The 16,569-nt window shown below is 31.8% G+C and overlaps 3 protein-coding genes and 1 non-coding gene across 7 annotated transcripts; 2 read left to right on the top strand and 2 right to left on the bottom strand.

Moving 5' to 3' along the window:
* Window positions 1-518: 518 nt before the first annotated feature.
* Daxx (Daxx-like protein) lies at window positions 519-4,373 on the top strand. Of its 4 annotated transcripts, none has more exons than XM_076621627.1 (5): window positions 519-693; window positions 1,214-1,337; window positions 1,477-2,662; window positions 2,743-3,465; window positions 3,541-4,373. In XM_076621627.1, exons 2-5 carry the CDS (start codon window positions 1,275-1,277, stop codon window positions 4,185-4,187), a joined length of 2,619 nt encoding a protein of 872 aa, XP_076477742.1. In that variant the 5' UTR covers window positions 519-693; window positions 1,214-1,274; the 3' UTR covers window positions 4,188-4,373. The 4 variants fall into 4 exon arrangements, with proteins under 4 accessions (XP_076477742.1, XP_076477741.1, XP_076477739.1 ...); XM_076621626.1 differs by lacking the exon at window positions 519-693 and adding an exon at window positions 730-850; XM_076621624.1 differs by lacking the exon at window positions 519-693 and adding an exon at window positions 736-1,136.
* Window positions 4,374-4,461: 88 nt separating this feature from the next.
* KFase (kynurenine formamidase) lies at window positions 4,462-6,302 on the bottom strand. Its single transcript, XM_033346388.2, has 8 exons — window positions 5,973-6,302; window positions 5,804-5,894; window positions 5,640-5,741; window positions 5,360-5,494; window positions 5,182-5,260; window positions 4,914-5,105; window positions 4,709-4,844; window positions 4,462-4,623 (listed from the first exon to the last, which is right to left on the bottom strand). The coding sequence occupies exons 1-8, from the start codon at window positions 5,982-5,984 to the stop codon at window positions 4,486-4,488; spliced, it is 885 nt and encodes a 294-aa protein (XP_033202279.1). The 5' UTR covers window positions 5,985-6,302; the 3' UTR covers window positions 4,462-4,485.
* A 2,653-nt stretch (window positions 6,303-8,955) lies between these two features.
* Window positions 8,956-9,028, bottom strand: TRNAR-ACG (transfer RNA arginine (anticodon ACG)). The gene has a single exon. It is a non-coding gene; the product is annotated as a tRNA-Arg (tRNA).
* Window positions 9,029-10,872: 1,844 nt separating this feature from the next.
* Inx2 (innexin 2) lies at window positions 10,873-16,070 on the top strand. Its single transcript, XM_033346386.2, has 2 exons — window positions 10,873-11,004; window positions 11,112-16,070. Exon 2 carries the CDS (start codon window positions 11,283-11,285, stop codon window positions 12,357-12,359), a length of 1,077 nt encoding a protein of 358 aa, XP_033202277.1. The 5' UTR covers window positions 10,873-11,004; window positions 11,112-11,282; the 3' UTR covers window positions 12,360-16,070.
* Window positions 16,071-16,569: the final 499 nt, after the last annotated feature.

The raw sequence follows: 16,569 nt of genomic DNA, 5'->3' as shown, positions 1-16,569 counted from the left end.
TAAATTCTAGTCTATGATTTTAATATACATATCAGTGCTTTTATCGTATTTAGATATTTTTATGAATTAATATGTCAAGTTATGAAATAGGTTAGGTTGTGCAAAATTTTATACTAACATTTCTAAAAGAGAAATAAATAATTAATTAAGTTATGAGATATCTTAATGTCTAATATATTATAACGTTGGTTATTATTATTATATATTTTGATAACAGAAAGAAAACTGATAATTAGTTGGTGATTCTAAGTATTAAGGATTAAGAGGCAAGAAGTTAAAGAAATAATCAAGAAATTAACATAAATAAAATGTATAGGAAAACTTCGATTCTAAATTTTCATCAATACAATGTATCGTATTCAAAGATTAAAAAATAAGAGTACGATGCAAGTACAATATTTCGATATTTATTGTGCGAATAAGTTTTTCTAATTATTATTTTAAAGTTTCTACTCGTACCAACTTAATAATGCTATGAGAAAATCGTTTAGGTTTGACCCTAAAATTAGTGTTAGATTAACCTTAAATAGTAATAAAAACACTAACGTAAAACATTGTATCGTTATAGAAATATTGGAAATTTATATTTTATTCTGATCGCCTAACGTCAATAAAAATTATTCTAATATTCTATTTTATTTTTTTCTAAAGTTTTATGTAGTCGCTTTCTTGGATAAAATTTATCTAAAACAGGTATTATCATCTTCTACTGGTTTATTTTTTCCTTTATGACAATAGTTTACAAAATTGCGGAAGAATGGCGTTATTCCATTTTTTCTTAAGTTTTCTTTCCTATAGACTGTTTTGACAAAGTTTTTCCAATAAAACTTAAAGTTGCGTGATTAAGGTGGTATGTAACGTGAGGAAGTAAAGTCCCTAAAGGCTAATAATTAATTGTAACGTTGTAAATATAGTATATAAGAATTATTTATTTTTAAGAATACAATTTCGAATTTTTCTTCAACTGTTAACCTTTAAAGATAAAGATTTCAATGAAAACATCTAAATCAATATTGAATTGCATACTTTTAGTTTTACTTAATCAAATTTATCTATACTGTTAAAGTGGAAACAAAAATAAGGTGATGTTATAGCAGGCTAAATAGAAACGTGTATATACTTTTAAACAAACGCTAGTATGTATACACAATGAAAGGCTTTTGACGCAATTGTAATAGAATTAATCGTTATATTATCGTTTTTTGTCAGCAAGATAAGCGATGGATGTCATGTATTGTAATATTATAATCTAACTTTTTCATAAAATAATAAATATGGTTAGTAAGGAGAATGACATTATTTGTATCTCATCAGATGATGATGAAGATGCAAGACAGGTTCGTATATCTTGTTACATTAAAATATATATAATTATGTGAACTGTAAATTCTTAGCAATTCTAATGTGATGTATCTATGCTTAATAAGTTATGAACATGTTGAAAGACATTTAGAGTTCAAAATGTTATTGTTTCAGAATAAAACTGATGAAACACAAAGGTCAGTTATCAAATTAGTAAAAGATAATCATAACTCCCATTCTAACTTCTTAATAACTACTATAAGAGTAGAAGCTTCCTTGTGTGACAATGAAGCAGTAAAAAGACGTAAAAGAAAAGCATCTGAAATAGAAAATGTTGATAGTTCTTGTATTGACAAAAATTCTCAAGTTAATTCTCAAGAACCTAATGTTAAAGCATGTAATGTGAAGGAGGAGGAAGAAACAGAAAAAGGAAGAGAAGAAAATAAAATATTATTGAAACCACAGTTGGTTGTAAAGGAGAAGAAAACTATTTCTTCTATGGAACAGGATATATTCTCTATGTTTATTAGTTTATGTTTACAGAAAGATCGTTCTGATGATATGAAAAAGATTGTTAATAAATTAAAAAGACGTTATGAACAGTTGGATCCTGTATATGCTCATTCTGAAGCTTTCAATAATTTTTTAAATCGAAAGAGAAATGACATAATGGAGAGTAATTGTAAACTTTACATATATATAGCTGAAGTAATGAATGAAATGAAAAACTGCTGTAAAGGAAAGTCGACATTATTATCAAATAGAGATTATTTTTCTGATGTAAACAAAACAAATAGAGATTGTAAACTAAATAATTCCAATGCATCTACTGGAATGTGTCCAAATATGACACAAACTAGTAATAGTATAATTAATGATAACGAAATGTTGTTGACTAGCGCAGATAATGAAGAAGAACAAAAAAAAGAACTTGCTACAGAAAAGAAAATTAGAAAAATTTTAAATGCAATGAAAAAATGTGAAAAGTATATAAAACATTTTGAAGAATTAGAAGTAGATTTTGATGATGAAGAAAATAGTAATTATATAAAATTAGAAAAATATAAACATCGAATGGTGGAACTGTATAATAAGTACTGTGAATATACTGGAGAAAATATTGATGCAGAACGGCAATATCTAAGACCAAAAGACTTCAGTACAACTAGTATTGTTGTTGTAAATAATGCTATTACAAGTTTCATTAATTCTAAAATATCAAAAAGAAACAAATTGAAAAAAATTGGTGATTTTACAAGAGCACTAATTTTCCCAGATTACAATGATATTTTACAATGCGTGACAAGATGTAATGATACAAATAATTTAGGTTTGAATAATAAAAAACTGCGTGAGATTGGTAAGTTATTATAATTTCACTAGTAATTACTATAATTTAAATAATTAAATTTAATCTTTATGTATTGTTAATTTTTATAGCAAAAAAGGCGTTCATTGATTTAGGAGAACATTTGCAAAGGTGTAGACGCAATGATTATTGGGATACATTTTCATTATTTCTTGAAAATAAAGAAGATGATCCTGCATTAAAGGATATGGAATTAGCTGAAAAATTAATGCAGAACAAGAGAATTGGTGAGAAGAAACTATCAGATACATTTGAGGAATATGTAAAGAAACAAGAAGAAATGAAAGATCAGATTACTCATCCTAAAAGATCAGAGAATGAAGAAGATGATGATGATAGCATAGAAAATAATGATGATGAAGAAGAAGATGATGATAATGATGAGGCTGGCGATAATGGCATTAGTGACATTGATGTAAATCTGGATACAGATAACGATAAAAGTAGTTCATCGGAAGATGAGAATAGTATTGATAGAAGTGAAACATCTAAAAATAAAACAAATACAGAAGCCAAATCTAATACAGGAGAAGCTAACTCCGATATAGAAATGGGAGAAATATACCAACAAGAAATCAATGATAGATTAAAAGATCATAAGGGTGACAATTTAAAATCAAGAAAAGTTAACGATTTTGTGAATACATCTAATTATAAAAATAATTTTAAATCGGAGTCGATAATACAAAATGACACAATATCAGCGCCTAATGTGACAAAGCATTTAAATATTACAACTAATATAGCATTCTCAACCACAACAGATAATAAAATTCTTATTGACAGAACAAAAGGTTAGTGATGAAAAAAAGTTAATCATTGAAGAATGAACAAAAACATGTAGATTTTATTACATATATGTGTTGTAGAGGATGATCCTAATATAATAAGTGAAAATCCAATGGATGACAAGTCACTAGAGGATAAAGCAGAAGAAGCAGAAGAAGCAGAAGAAAAGCCATTGTTACGAGTACGCTCTTTTGCTAAACCTCCAATTACGTGGAAAGATGGACAAGAGAAAGTAGGTGAATCTAATGAAAGTGAAGATACATTAAAGACATTAACTGCTAAAAATGTAATAGATCTTACACAAGATACTACACAAGAAAATTCGGTTCGTACTATTCAGGTAATTCCTATTGTAAAAGGTAACTGCAAGACATTTGTAATACCAACAGGTAAAAGCATAATTAATGTAAAAAATATTACAAATAATTATGTAAGATTGAATACTAAAAATATGGATTCGCGTAATGTAACTAAATTAGGAAGCGGTCAGATCATATCTTCGCCACAAGCAATAGGTAAAAATACAAAATTTACAAGTATAAATAATATATCATCGAATTTAGTTAGTCAGGAAACAAATATTAATCAAATACAGAATTCACAAATGAAACAAAAAAGCACAAGTTCTGTGCTTCGGTCTAATCAAATGATAGTGCTACCCATGAAACAAAAGGAAAATACTTTGCAACGTCCAAAGACATTTTCATCAACGTCACAATCTAAATGACTCATAGAAAAGTTAAAAGCAGTTCGTCGTGATCATTGTTATGCAAAATTAACAAATGACAGATGACCAATAGACAGTCTAGAGTAAATAAACGTAATAACTTTTTTACAAACAATTTGTAATTTAGCAACAATGTATTAGTATACTGATATATTACATTAAATAAATTTTTTACGAATATCAAAATATATATATATATATATATACAAATTTTATATGTTAATTATAAATTTATCTGATCGCATTAAAATTATGTTTCTATATTCTTACTGATTTTATGTTATTAAATTATTCTTTTTCATTCATGAAAGATGTTATTTAGTATCACTTTTGTCAAAATAAATTCTTCATTCGTGAGTTCTTCCATGATATTAAAATGGTCAATATTTCCCCGAAGAAATATATAATGAACATCGTCTACTATTGTAACAAGTTGCTAGAATGAAAAGAATATAAGATTACAAATTTTTATTTAGAGCAGGAAAAAATTGTCACTTATTTATTTAGAATAACACGAGTACCTGAGTACACTCGCGTGATTCATTAATAAGTCCTGGTGAATCACATTCCCCAATAGTTACAATAACTTTCAACCCTTGGATGAGTGTGTTATTTTTGGTATCAAGAGTGGTAAAGCTATATGTGTTGATTTCATCTCTAAAACATATATGTTACATATTATTATGAACTAAAGTAAATAGTCTATATAAGTATTCAGATATTTACTTTGTAAGTTTCAAAGGCGTAACAATATTCGTATCGAGCAGGGGATTCAAATTATAAACGCCTCCTATTAACACGATACCTTTTAGTAGATTTAAGTATCCGTTTTTCGTCATTTCATCCAACCATAATTTATCATACAAAATGCTGGATGCTAAATGTGCGCCAGCGCTATGACCAGAGAGCCAAACATTCCTATAAGAATCCACCCAATTTTATCATTATATTATAAATTAACAAAATTATCATGTAAGTATTATGTGCATCTTACCGACATTCGAGATTCGATGCATAGTTTAATATATGTTTAATCGCTATTTTTATCTGAGATATTATATCCCCAAATTTGACTAAAATATAATATAAATATTAATTAAAATATTTTTTAAATGTTTTTTTAAAATTTTGTATCTAGAGAAAGATAGAAATGTGAAAGAAATACAGTTTACCATTAGGACATAAATCGTAGCCAATGGTTATTACTTTAATTCCTTTATTAACAAAGACAGGGACTGTAAATGCAGCAAAATCTTTGCTACCTTCTTGCCAATAACCACCGTGAATGAATATAAATATGGGGGAATCTGGAAGAAACATGTATTGTTCAAAATACCATAATGGAAGTAAGCTAAAGTGAAATATTTAAAATTATTTACACTGCAAAAAACTGAAACAAACTGAAAATTTAAAACCTTTAATATGCGTACATGCGTAACATGAATAACATACCTTTGGGCAAGTCAACTCCATAGATATCATATTTAGTTCGTTCTGTTGTTCCATACGGAATATTTAATTCGCATTTACAATTTTTACGAGCATCATCGGTAACTATAATAATATAAATAAATTATTGTTTACTTTAATTCGATTTCATGTTAATTTCAACTTACCCTTTTTAGCAAATTTATAATAATTTGATAATATTTGCATTTGATCGAACCTCTTACTCCATTTGCTGGGACTATATAGTATCTCCTGTTCCTAAAACCAAACAAATGCAATTCTGAATAAATAGTAATGAGAATTCATTAACACCATAAGGAATCGATTAGTAGTTACCGAAATAGACATCTTTAATCCATATATTCATGTATACGTCCCAACTTCAAACAAGAAAAATTTAACTGTAACGATAACTATGTTCTTATTGGAGACACTCTCTTTAACATCACGTCGTCGAATTTTTGATAAAATTCACGATATCGTTAAACAGATAATGAGTTTTAACTAAAAGGATGCGATTTATCAGTTTATTTCAACAGTTGCGATATAATTCACTGAATGTTCCGTCATGTAATAAAAATTACTTGTACATTCTTTGAAACTCTAGTATTAAATATCGTGACTGTCCCTTGATTGTAGATTGCGCTACTGTTACATGCGCATGACTATGAAACTTACAACAGATTGCAATACATAATTATGTACTTTCACTTCTAGGAATTGGATGATACGATTTGCACAATGAAAGCAAAATTTAAGTCGATTATTCATTAAAACTTATAGAATTTTAATTTAATTTAATTTAATTTAATTTAATTTAATAGAATTTTAAGATAATAATTTTACAATTAAGCCTTCTGTCAATGATTGAAGGATTCTGGTCATTTACATAATTTTATTCATGATAGTAACACTCATGCAACATAGAGTAAGCATTCGGAATGTTACATATTTAAGTGACTGATTATCCTATTTACGCTCAAGTTTATCTCAATTTATACCATAGTTTGATTTACATGAACACATTTTAATTTTATTATAAGTTTACAATATGATCATAGATAAATAAATAAATAAAAATATTTTTAATTAATTAATTAAACATATTGGAAAGATTTGACCTTTTATGTAATATTTCCTGGTATAAATATTTCTAAAAAGGAATCTCACTAATTGTATTTCAAGTAAAACAATCATTAAATATACATAAGTATATATGTACATTTGAATTTTTAGTGGAACGATATTAATTCATTAAGTAAGGAAACATAAACAATGTGATCAATATCAGACGCTATATGTCCCCTTCGTTATAGCTCAATCGTATACAGCATGAGTTGAGACGATTTTTTTCTCTCGGGTGCTAGAAAATTTTAGAATAACTCGACAATCCTGTATCTCAGTTAAAGCAAAAGTGAATAAGTTGAAAAATTATGTTTGGTAAAGGAGGGCGTAAAATGGGAATGAAATATAGTAAATATGTATACTATATATATACATACGTTCAAAATACATATTTTACACATACATACATATCCTATAGCACGATCGTGACGAAAGTAACAAGAATAGAGTATGAGGGTCGAAGATATTGAAAACCAGAAAAACCGGTCCCTTCATTTTGGCCCCACTCTTCTGTAACGCGCGCCATTCTCCACGGAGAAGTCACAGGTAGGTCTGCAGCAGCTGATGTATCGAGTATCGTGCCACGTCAACGCCTACCCACAGACCACAGGTAAGAGAAACCTTTTTCAGTCAAAAATCCGTCGGTTCAACGGATATTTCGTTCGAGAGAGCTGAGTAATGCACAATAAAATGCAAGCAGCGGTATAATCCAGGCCAGTGACGAACGATCATCGAACCTTCATGCATTCTTAAATCATTATTCGATCCATCTATCTTCACGATTCCCATTCGCAATGAAATCATTTCCTCGAACAAAAGATGTTACCTATAAAGTTATGTTTAATTTGAAACTATTTGAAGAAGTAATGTTTGGTATATTTTTACTGAATCATTAATAATAAGGGAAAAGATTAGATTAGTAATTCGATACTTGAACGACATAAAAGCAGAATTATTCTGTCAATTTAAAGATTCCTTGTGAAGGAACGTCTTCGTACTTGCCTTGATAGTCCTCGGTTTACACTGTCTTGCAACCGGTTTTCGTGTGCATACTGGGTTAATTTATTTGACCCACCGACTACGCTCGCTTCCAATTAGTTTCCAGGGCATTAAGTAGATATCCTTCTATATCGTGTTACCTTCGTTGGAATTCAGGATCGGCCCGTGGCTATTAATAGCAGCGATTCCGGCATTTGTTCGCGAACTAGATATCATAATATATTCCTTCAAGTCATTCCGAATTGAGTAGGTATGACATGTATTGCTGAAGATCGTACTGACTATAGACGTTTCCACGCGTATCTGCATTCTATCGCCGACCCTTCTCTTAAGCTTTTCGAATAACTAAGGTTTACCTGCTTAACAGTTAATCAGTAAGAGAAAGTACAGTCAAACTGCGATTTGTATTGTTAGAAGAGACTGAAAATGAATGGTTAAGGTTAAGACAGGGAAATGAACTTTCTCGATAAAAATGTTTTGACTCGCAATTTGAATATCCAAAGCATTTTCTAATACAATTCATGATCAACTATGAAACAAAATAGTTGTTCTATTTTATCCGACTGCTTTCAGCTTAAGATGGCATGAATAATCCAGTAAAGATAGATATATAACAAATGTATTTCTTGTAAGATGTCAGTGCTTTAATTTTGAAAAAAAAAAAAAAAGAAAAAGAAAAGAAAAGAAAAGAAAAGAAAAAAGAAAAGAAAAAAGAAAAGAAAAAAGAAAAGAAAAAAGAAAACAAGAAAAGAAAAAAGAAAAGAAAAGAAAAAAGAAAAGAAAAAAGAAAAGAAAAAAGAAAAGAAAAAAGAAAAGAAAAAAGAAAAGAAAAAAGAAAAGAAAAAAGAAAAGAAAAAAGAAAAGAAAAAAGAAAAGAAAAAAGAAAAGAAAAAAGAAAAGAAAAAAGAAAAGAAAAAAGAAAAGAAAAAAGAAAAGAAAAAAAGAAAAGAAAAGAAAAGAAAAGAAAAGAAAAGAAAAGAAAAGAAAAGAAAAGAAAAGAAAAGAAAAGAAAAGAAAAGAAAAGAAAAGAAAAGAAAAGAAAAAAAATATATTTGAGACATTGTTTGTGAGATATAAAGAAAAAGAAATGCATTATCGGATTATAAAAATAATTAATTGTTTAGTACAGTTGACCTAAAATTATATTGATTCTATCATTTAAGGGATGAAATATGTTTTAGGAAAAAAGAAATTCCGATCCTGCCAGGATTCGAACCTGGAATCTTCTGATCCGTAGTCAGACGCGTTATCCGTTGCGCCACAGGACCGACCTTGGTTTTATTTTTTATATACTTGTACAAAGTGTATAATAGTATTTATATTATATATTAAAATTGTATTTGTTTGTATAATTTTGCTTAAATAAAATAAATCCCATAATACTTTGACAGTAAAGAGTGTAATTGTGATTGTAATGCTTGTCTAGTAGTATCTGCAAGACAGTATAACTAACCTAATATAACAATATATAACAATATATAATAATCTGTTTGCCATTAAGAGACGTAAGTATTTATTAATATTTATTAATATTTATTAATGTTCAGATTTTAAAGTTATTCTTCCAAGAATGCCAATGACGATTCAGATCCGTGACAATCAAATAGAGATACAGTTACGTTACCGGAGACTTACCGTCAGCTGCAGATAAGGATATGATATAGCAAAATCAATTTATAGAAAGAGTTCACTGGAATGCAATGTCAGAGAATCTTTTTATCGATAAAGCATAACTGAAATAGATAATGACATTTAAGCATAATACTAACATTACAAATATTCGTGATAAAAAGAATATAAGGTTGTGATTGACTACCTCTATTAATGTGTATGAACAGATCATGTGTACTCATAATACATAATTTACTATAAAGGCGATTTAATTTGTCTAATTATCAGCGTCTGCTGATTTCAGATTAAATAGTAATTAATCTACATATCGATTTGAGATTAAAGTAGCTTTTACCTATTTATTTAATTTAAGTAATCCGTGGAGTAATGGAGGTCAATAAAAATTATTTGTTAGGGATAATTACTATTCATTACAGAGTATCATTCTAGAACGGTGCAAAACTTCAGATAGAAAGTGGTATGTTAAGTCTGGTATTTGTAATACGAAACATATAATACATATAGTGCAAGTTATTCCGATTACCTCTTTCGAGCTTTTTTTAATAATCCTGTTGAATTAAACCCCTTGTATATTTTGCTTTAATAAAATTCAAGCATATGATATTATTATAAAATATTTGCATGCCAAATATTTCCGTTGTATTCTAAAATATTCGATTCGATAAAAATTGAGCTATATAAAAACGGTAGTACTCAAATAACTAAAGAGAATGGAGTTAACGATATGAGATGGAAAACAAGGTAAATGACACTATTACCAATAAAGAAGTAATTTACAATTATCAATTTTTGACTGGTTATTCTATTTAAGCAGCGTATATTCTTTCAAAACTTTCTTCACAAGCCTTCAATTGAAGAGACGGCATTTAAACTTTTGATTAAATAATCGAAATTTACTAAACGAAAGAAACTACGTTTATTGTAAGCGTAAATGTTTATAGTAACGCTCTAAACAAATATTTCATGGCTATTATCCTTAAATTTAAATAAGATCGTACACGAGAGTGGCGTGGGTTGCTTTTTCGATTACGCATGCGTACATGCGTCTGGAGGTTTCGCTGGAACGTTGGAACCGATGTTAGCCGAGCACAATCGAACCTATACGAACGACGGGCCTAAGTTTCTTGTGATCCGGGCCGACGCGGCGGTTAAAAGAGACGAAAAGTGGGGTTAGGTTATAGTAAAGGGACAAGAGTGTGAAAGAGAACCTAAGACAGACAGAGACAGAAAGAGAGACGAGTTTTCTCGTGTCCGTAAGTGGGGATAGAATCTTGGTGTGCAGCAGAAGTAAACGTATAGTATAGCGTCCCCAACCAGGCTGTGTATAATCTGCAAGCGAGACAGAGATAAGACGTTATACGGTATACATACGCAAGAGAGAAGAAGCGAATCGACGAAGAAGAAGATAGACAGAGAGAAGAGCAAAAGGAAGCAGCTTACGGAACGGCATGTCCTCGTGTGCTCGTGTCGTAGAGCGTTTCTGAACGCAGCCATTACGACACAACCGCTCTCGGTGACGCTTTGCTGCGGTAGAGCCGTGCTCACGCGCGCAGTGGTCACGGAACGATCGGAACGGAACACACGTGTTTTCGGAAATTCGAACGAGATTTCGGTAAACGAAATTTATTCAGTGATAGATATATCGGTAACGAATAGAAATACAACGATTATCGCGATAAACGAATTTTTTGAACGCTGTTTGTTTTTGTGCGTGTGCAGGGAGGCCCAGGGACGCTTCTTGACGCCTCTTGACGCGCGGCGTCACGTCGCGCGGGTCATCAACAACCCGAGTGTCCGGTTTGATTGGTAAATAGTAAAGTAAAACTTGCGATTGGGATAAATCGCTCGATTTCTCTCTTGTGATACTTGTTCGAAGGAAAATAATCAACCATGTTTGACGTATTCGGTTCAGTAAAGGGACTGCTCAAGCTAGACAACGTTTGCATCGACAATAATGTCTTCCGGCTGCACTACAAAGCTACGGTGATCATATTAATTGCTTTTTCGTTATTGGTCACGTCCAGGCAATATATCGGAGACCCTATAGACTGTATCGTGGACGAAATACCGCTTCACGTGATGGACACTTACTGTTGGATCTACTCGACGTTCACGATCCCTGATCGAACTGGCGTAGTCGGCAAAGACATAGTGCAACCAGGTGTTGCGTCCCACGTCGATGGCGAGGACGAAATCAAGTACCACAAATATTATCAGTGGGTGTGCTTCACGCTGTTCTTCCAGGCGATATTGTTTTACGTGCCACGTTACCTGTGGAAGACTTGGGAAGGTGGTAGAATCAAGATGCTAGTTCTAGACCTAAATTGCCCAGTAATGAGCGACGAATGCAAATCGGAAAGAAGGAAATTACTAGTCGAGTATTTCGCTTCGAATTGGCACACTCAGAATTTTTACGCATTCCGTTTCTTCCTCTGCGAAGTGCTAAATTTCGTTAACGTAGTCGGCCAGATCTACTTCATGGACTTCTTCTTGGATGGCGAGTTCACCACCTATGGCTCGGACGTGGTGAAATTTACAGAAATGGAACCTGAGGAGAGGATCGACCCGATGTCACGGGTATTCCCGAAAGTGACCAAATGTACCTTCCACAAATATGGTGCGTCCGGTACGGTGCAGAAATTCGATGGTCTCTGCGTGTTACCGTTAAACATCGTCAACGAGAAGATATACGTGTTCCTCTGGTTCTGGTTCATCATCCTGTCGGTGTTGAGCGGTTTGACCCTGGCGTACCGTGCCGCGGTAGTAGCCGGGCCGAAACTTCGCTTAGTGCTCTTGCGTGCCCGATCGCGCCTCTCCAAGCCGGAGCATATCGGAACCATCGCTGAGAAGTGCCAGATCGGTGACTGGTTCGTTCTTTATCAGCTCGGCAAGAACATAGATCCTGTGGTGTACCAGCAGCTCGTCGTCGATCTTGCCACGAAGCTACAGGGCAAAGAATCCGTCTAGTTTCTTACATACATTCTTAGAATTCCTCTTTTTTCTTTTCTTTTCCCCCGCTTCTTCGTTTTTACTATTCGATTCATCAACAGATCCGATTAGTCGAGTCGAATCAAGTTGTAGTTTACCGTATTTTCATTAATGTAGTTATTTGAAGATCGAAAGCCATTTTGAATTACGTTTATTTTTCGTATCTGTAACATATATATGGGACGTATACGTGCATTCCAACAATTTTGGACAAATTTTTCGTAGTTCATTTGGCATACGTGTAAAGTGAGTTGCCTTACCGATCGTGACATGATAATTCTCGATCGGAAGTGCAAGTTCTGTTTAACATAACATATCAAGCGAAGCAAATGAAGAAATTAATCATTTTTCTTTTTTGTCTCTCTCTCTCTCTCTCCTCTTTCTCTATCTCTCTCTCTTTTTTTTTTTTTAGTTAAACAGTTAAACAATACATTCATTTCCATCTGCACTACAGTATACACGAGACTATCAACAGTTTCTGTCGATAGCTAGCGACCATAGATACATGTTCGATCCTATTCATAGCCTCGTCACGTAATTTCCTTGAATCCTTTGACTTCGATATCATCCATAGATCATTGTTTTTTCCTTTTAGTATCTTTTTTAATACTACACATTTTTGTAACTAAATCTAATTTACAATCCAATGTACACAATGTCAAAAATTGCGCCATGCTGTTCCGTGATATCGTTATCGATATTAAGAAACAATAAGACGAATACCTTATATTTGCTTTCATTTTTCTAACGTCATCGTTTTTATTCGCGAAAATAATGTTTCCCATCTGCTCGGTCGATATCGCTCGATAAATCTACAAGCATTGGTAGCACAAATATAACGAGGATGTATATGTGTGTGTATATATATTATACATATCGTACATACACACACGCGCATATATAACTATATACCTATACACATGCGAGATAGAGGGAGAAAGAGCTTACAAGTATTAAATTGCTCCGAGACATGGAGGCTTTGTAGAGAGAAACTTCGATTGTGTGATATAAAATGGGAGACGACACGACATTTTCATTTCTCTTGCCATTCTCCTTTTCTCGGCATTTTTTTCCATTTCATCTCTTTTTGTCTTCTTTTTTTTCTTTTAGAACAAGCGCCTTTGCTTTTTTTTATTTGCTTCGAATGGATGCGTCCTTCCATTATTCTTTGCTATTTTTTTTTTCTCTTATTGTTGGATGAAACAATGCACGAGAGAAGGAGAAATCGAAAAGTCGGGTTGTGCAGGTTTGTCGCGAAGATTAAATGGTCCCTCATCGACCCCACTCTTCGTTCGAGAATCGAACGACGCGTCGCTTCGTCTTCCTAGAAATGTAATTTTTCTGCTTACCATATTATTATTTTCTCATATCGTAGGCGTACATCTTGTACATTGTAGAATATCTTATAAAATAGAGAATATATATAAATTTATATTATATATATATATAGAAAGAGGGAGTCCGAAATAAATGAGAAGAGGAGAAAAAGAGGGAAAGAGCACGCACGAGAGAGAGAAGAGTGAATGAGATCGAGTGAGAGGGAGAAGGGCAGCCATGCAGACGGGTAGTTTAGAAAGAAAAAATGCTGTAACGAAAAATTTCCTTTGAACGTTTATTTTCGCTTGCTTTTTCTCTATTAATACTTTTAACTCATTGCGATAATTAGAATGTTATATACATTTATATATATATATATTTTACTATACATGGAGGGACCAAAAGAAAGAACAGAATAAGCGTCAAAAAAAGTCTACAGACTTTCATCGATGAACATACGTAGATTTCTTTTTCTCCATCCTTTCTTAGTGTTACTTTTGCTCGTCCATCATTTCCGTTTCTCCTATTTGAAACGTTTGAAACTACTACCTTAAAATTGTCGTTACTGTCGGAATTATTGTAATACCGTCCTTTATATGCGACCTAAGTGAAATTCTAAAGAAAAAAAGGAATAGACGCGAGAAAAAGACTATTTTAAGAAGAAATAAAAGACAATAAAGATAACGTACGTTTAGCTGGTAAGAATTTAAAAGGGAAGAAATGGAAAACGTGCGCGCGAGCTTGAGAGCTCAGATAATCGTTTTTCGCATACCAATTCTCATTGTCAAATGTAGTAATATGTAATTCTTCTTGAGGGATCCATGCTCAAAGTAAGACTGCCAAGTAATCGAAACACTCCACATCATCGTGATTTTTGTATTTTGTATCTATCATATTTAGGATTGTACACGTGAATAGAATTTAGAACTTTCTCTCATTACACTTATTACATATATATATATATATATATATACATATATATACATATATGTATATATATTATACATATAAATATGTTATATATATACTTCCTTCTCTCTTGCTTTTCATGCCAGTGTTCCCTTTTCGATTTTGATTAATTTCGTTCGCATAATATCTCCCCAGAGGTGTTTGTTCCTTTTCTTTATAAACCGTCAGTTTACTCCCGTTTACTTTTTTATATTGATAATTTTAATAATCATAGTCGTTATCTTCTCACGCACACATATACACAGACATATATTTAATTTTCTGATTCAGAGAAGTTGAGAGTAAGAAAAAAGTTCTGCAATTTACTTCTTTTCTTGTCGAAATACATTAAATCGTTTATGATAACTCACTGGAATTTGAAGAATCAAAAGACGCTGAGAAGCTATGTTTTAGTTCCAGTGCCTTTGGACGCCGAGTATTCGATCAAACTTCCTCGAGGAACCAAGAGTACTCCAAAGGCTGTAACTAATTAACACGTTCCTTTCTACATAGCTTATTAGTCATCGATGATAATTAATAAATTAAAGCTATTAAACGCACAACAAAATTGCTTAATAAGAACGTACAAACTATTAATATGTATTAGCGTATCAGTAAAATCTCTATTTTCCTCTAATGGATATTACTCTAACGCACGATAGATGCTTGCCCTTCAATTTTTATGTGGAAAAACAACTTTGCCTTTTAAGCTTACGTGGCACGGAACGTGTTAAATACGATAAGTCTACGAGAGTAGTAGAGATTAGCGTTGAAATTGTTATTATAAAATAATCGGGAGGAAGAAAGAAAAGTGCCTATTTCATATGCATATGGTGTAATGAGTGATGGAATCGCATTCGTAGATAGTAATAGTGTTGGTGCATTGTTCTATTCTAATGAATGTCCATGCTGCTTAGTGCAGGAACGTAATATGTATATCTACTATAATCATACATGTACGTTGTATGCACGTGCTTCCTCGTGCCTGTAGAAGCGATAAGATATGAGAAACAATTATTATATATGAAGAAAAATATATATTATATATATATATATATATAGAATTATAAAGAACCCAGCTAGTTGACTTGCTGGAAGAACGAGTGATAATTGATTAGTAATGACAATTGATATGTTATTTTTTTCCCTATTATTAATATCCTGTTCTTTACTCGTTGATAATGGTAGTTACTACTTACTATAGTAAGACGAAAAATGTATGTTAACGCTGTTGCGACAAAAAAATGTGTTTTTATAAAATTTTCTATTACAGGAACAGCGCACACTTTGTGAATTAACTTTCTTTTGACATATATATGCGTTCTCATCATGTTTCTTCGAGGATCGACAATGTACTGCCAGAATAATCCTATATTTTCGTAAAATTGTTCTATGGGATTAAACAAATAAAACGTCAGCGAGTAATCAATGCTTTCCATGATTCCTGAATTTCAGGATCGCGCCTCCTTCCGTCGAGATTACCCACGTATAATGCTTTAATTAATTTTATGCTATAGGTTATGATGGGTAAGTAAAGTCGTTCACGGGGAAAAGGAACTCGTGTGTTAAAGATAGCGGTAATTTTAATTAATTGTTCGGTTTATAAGACTTATATCTCACAATTAGCTTGTCGTTTACTATTAATTTTTTCAATAAAGATAATTAATAACCGCCATAGCGCAATTTCTGTATGACATACGAATATGTTTTTGAGAAACGTGGAATAATTGAATAAACAACGTTAAGTAATTAAAAAATAATTCGACTAATTTAACGCGTCCAAAGTTGTCCAACGTGTCCGTTGGTTATCTTACTATTATATGTAAGGATCGAATGGAGTTTGTATTATCTTGCTATGTACTGATAAACGTAGATCAGTTAAATGCTATATATTATATAGGGATTAAGTACAGCTCTGTATTTT

This window comes from Bombus vancouverensis, chromosome 9, assembly GCF_051014615.1.
Source record: "Bombus vancouverensis nearcticus chromosome 9, iyBomVanc1_principal, whole genome shotgun sequence".
Lineage (NCBI taxonomy): Eukaryota > Metazoa > Arthropoda > Insecta > Hymenoptera > Apidae > Bombus > Bombus vancouverensis.
Note: the sequence above shows the minus strand (reverse complement) of the source record. Positions and strands in the feature narration are given on the sequence as shown.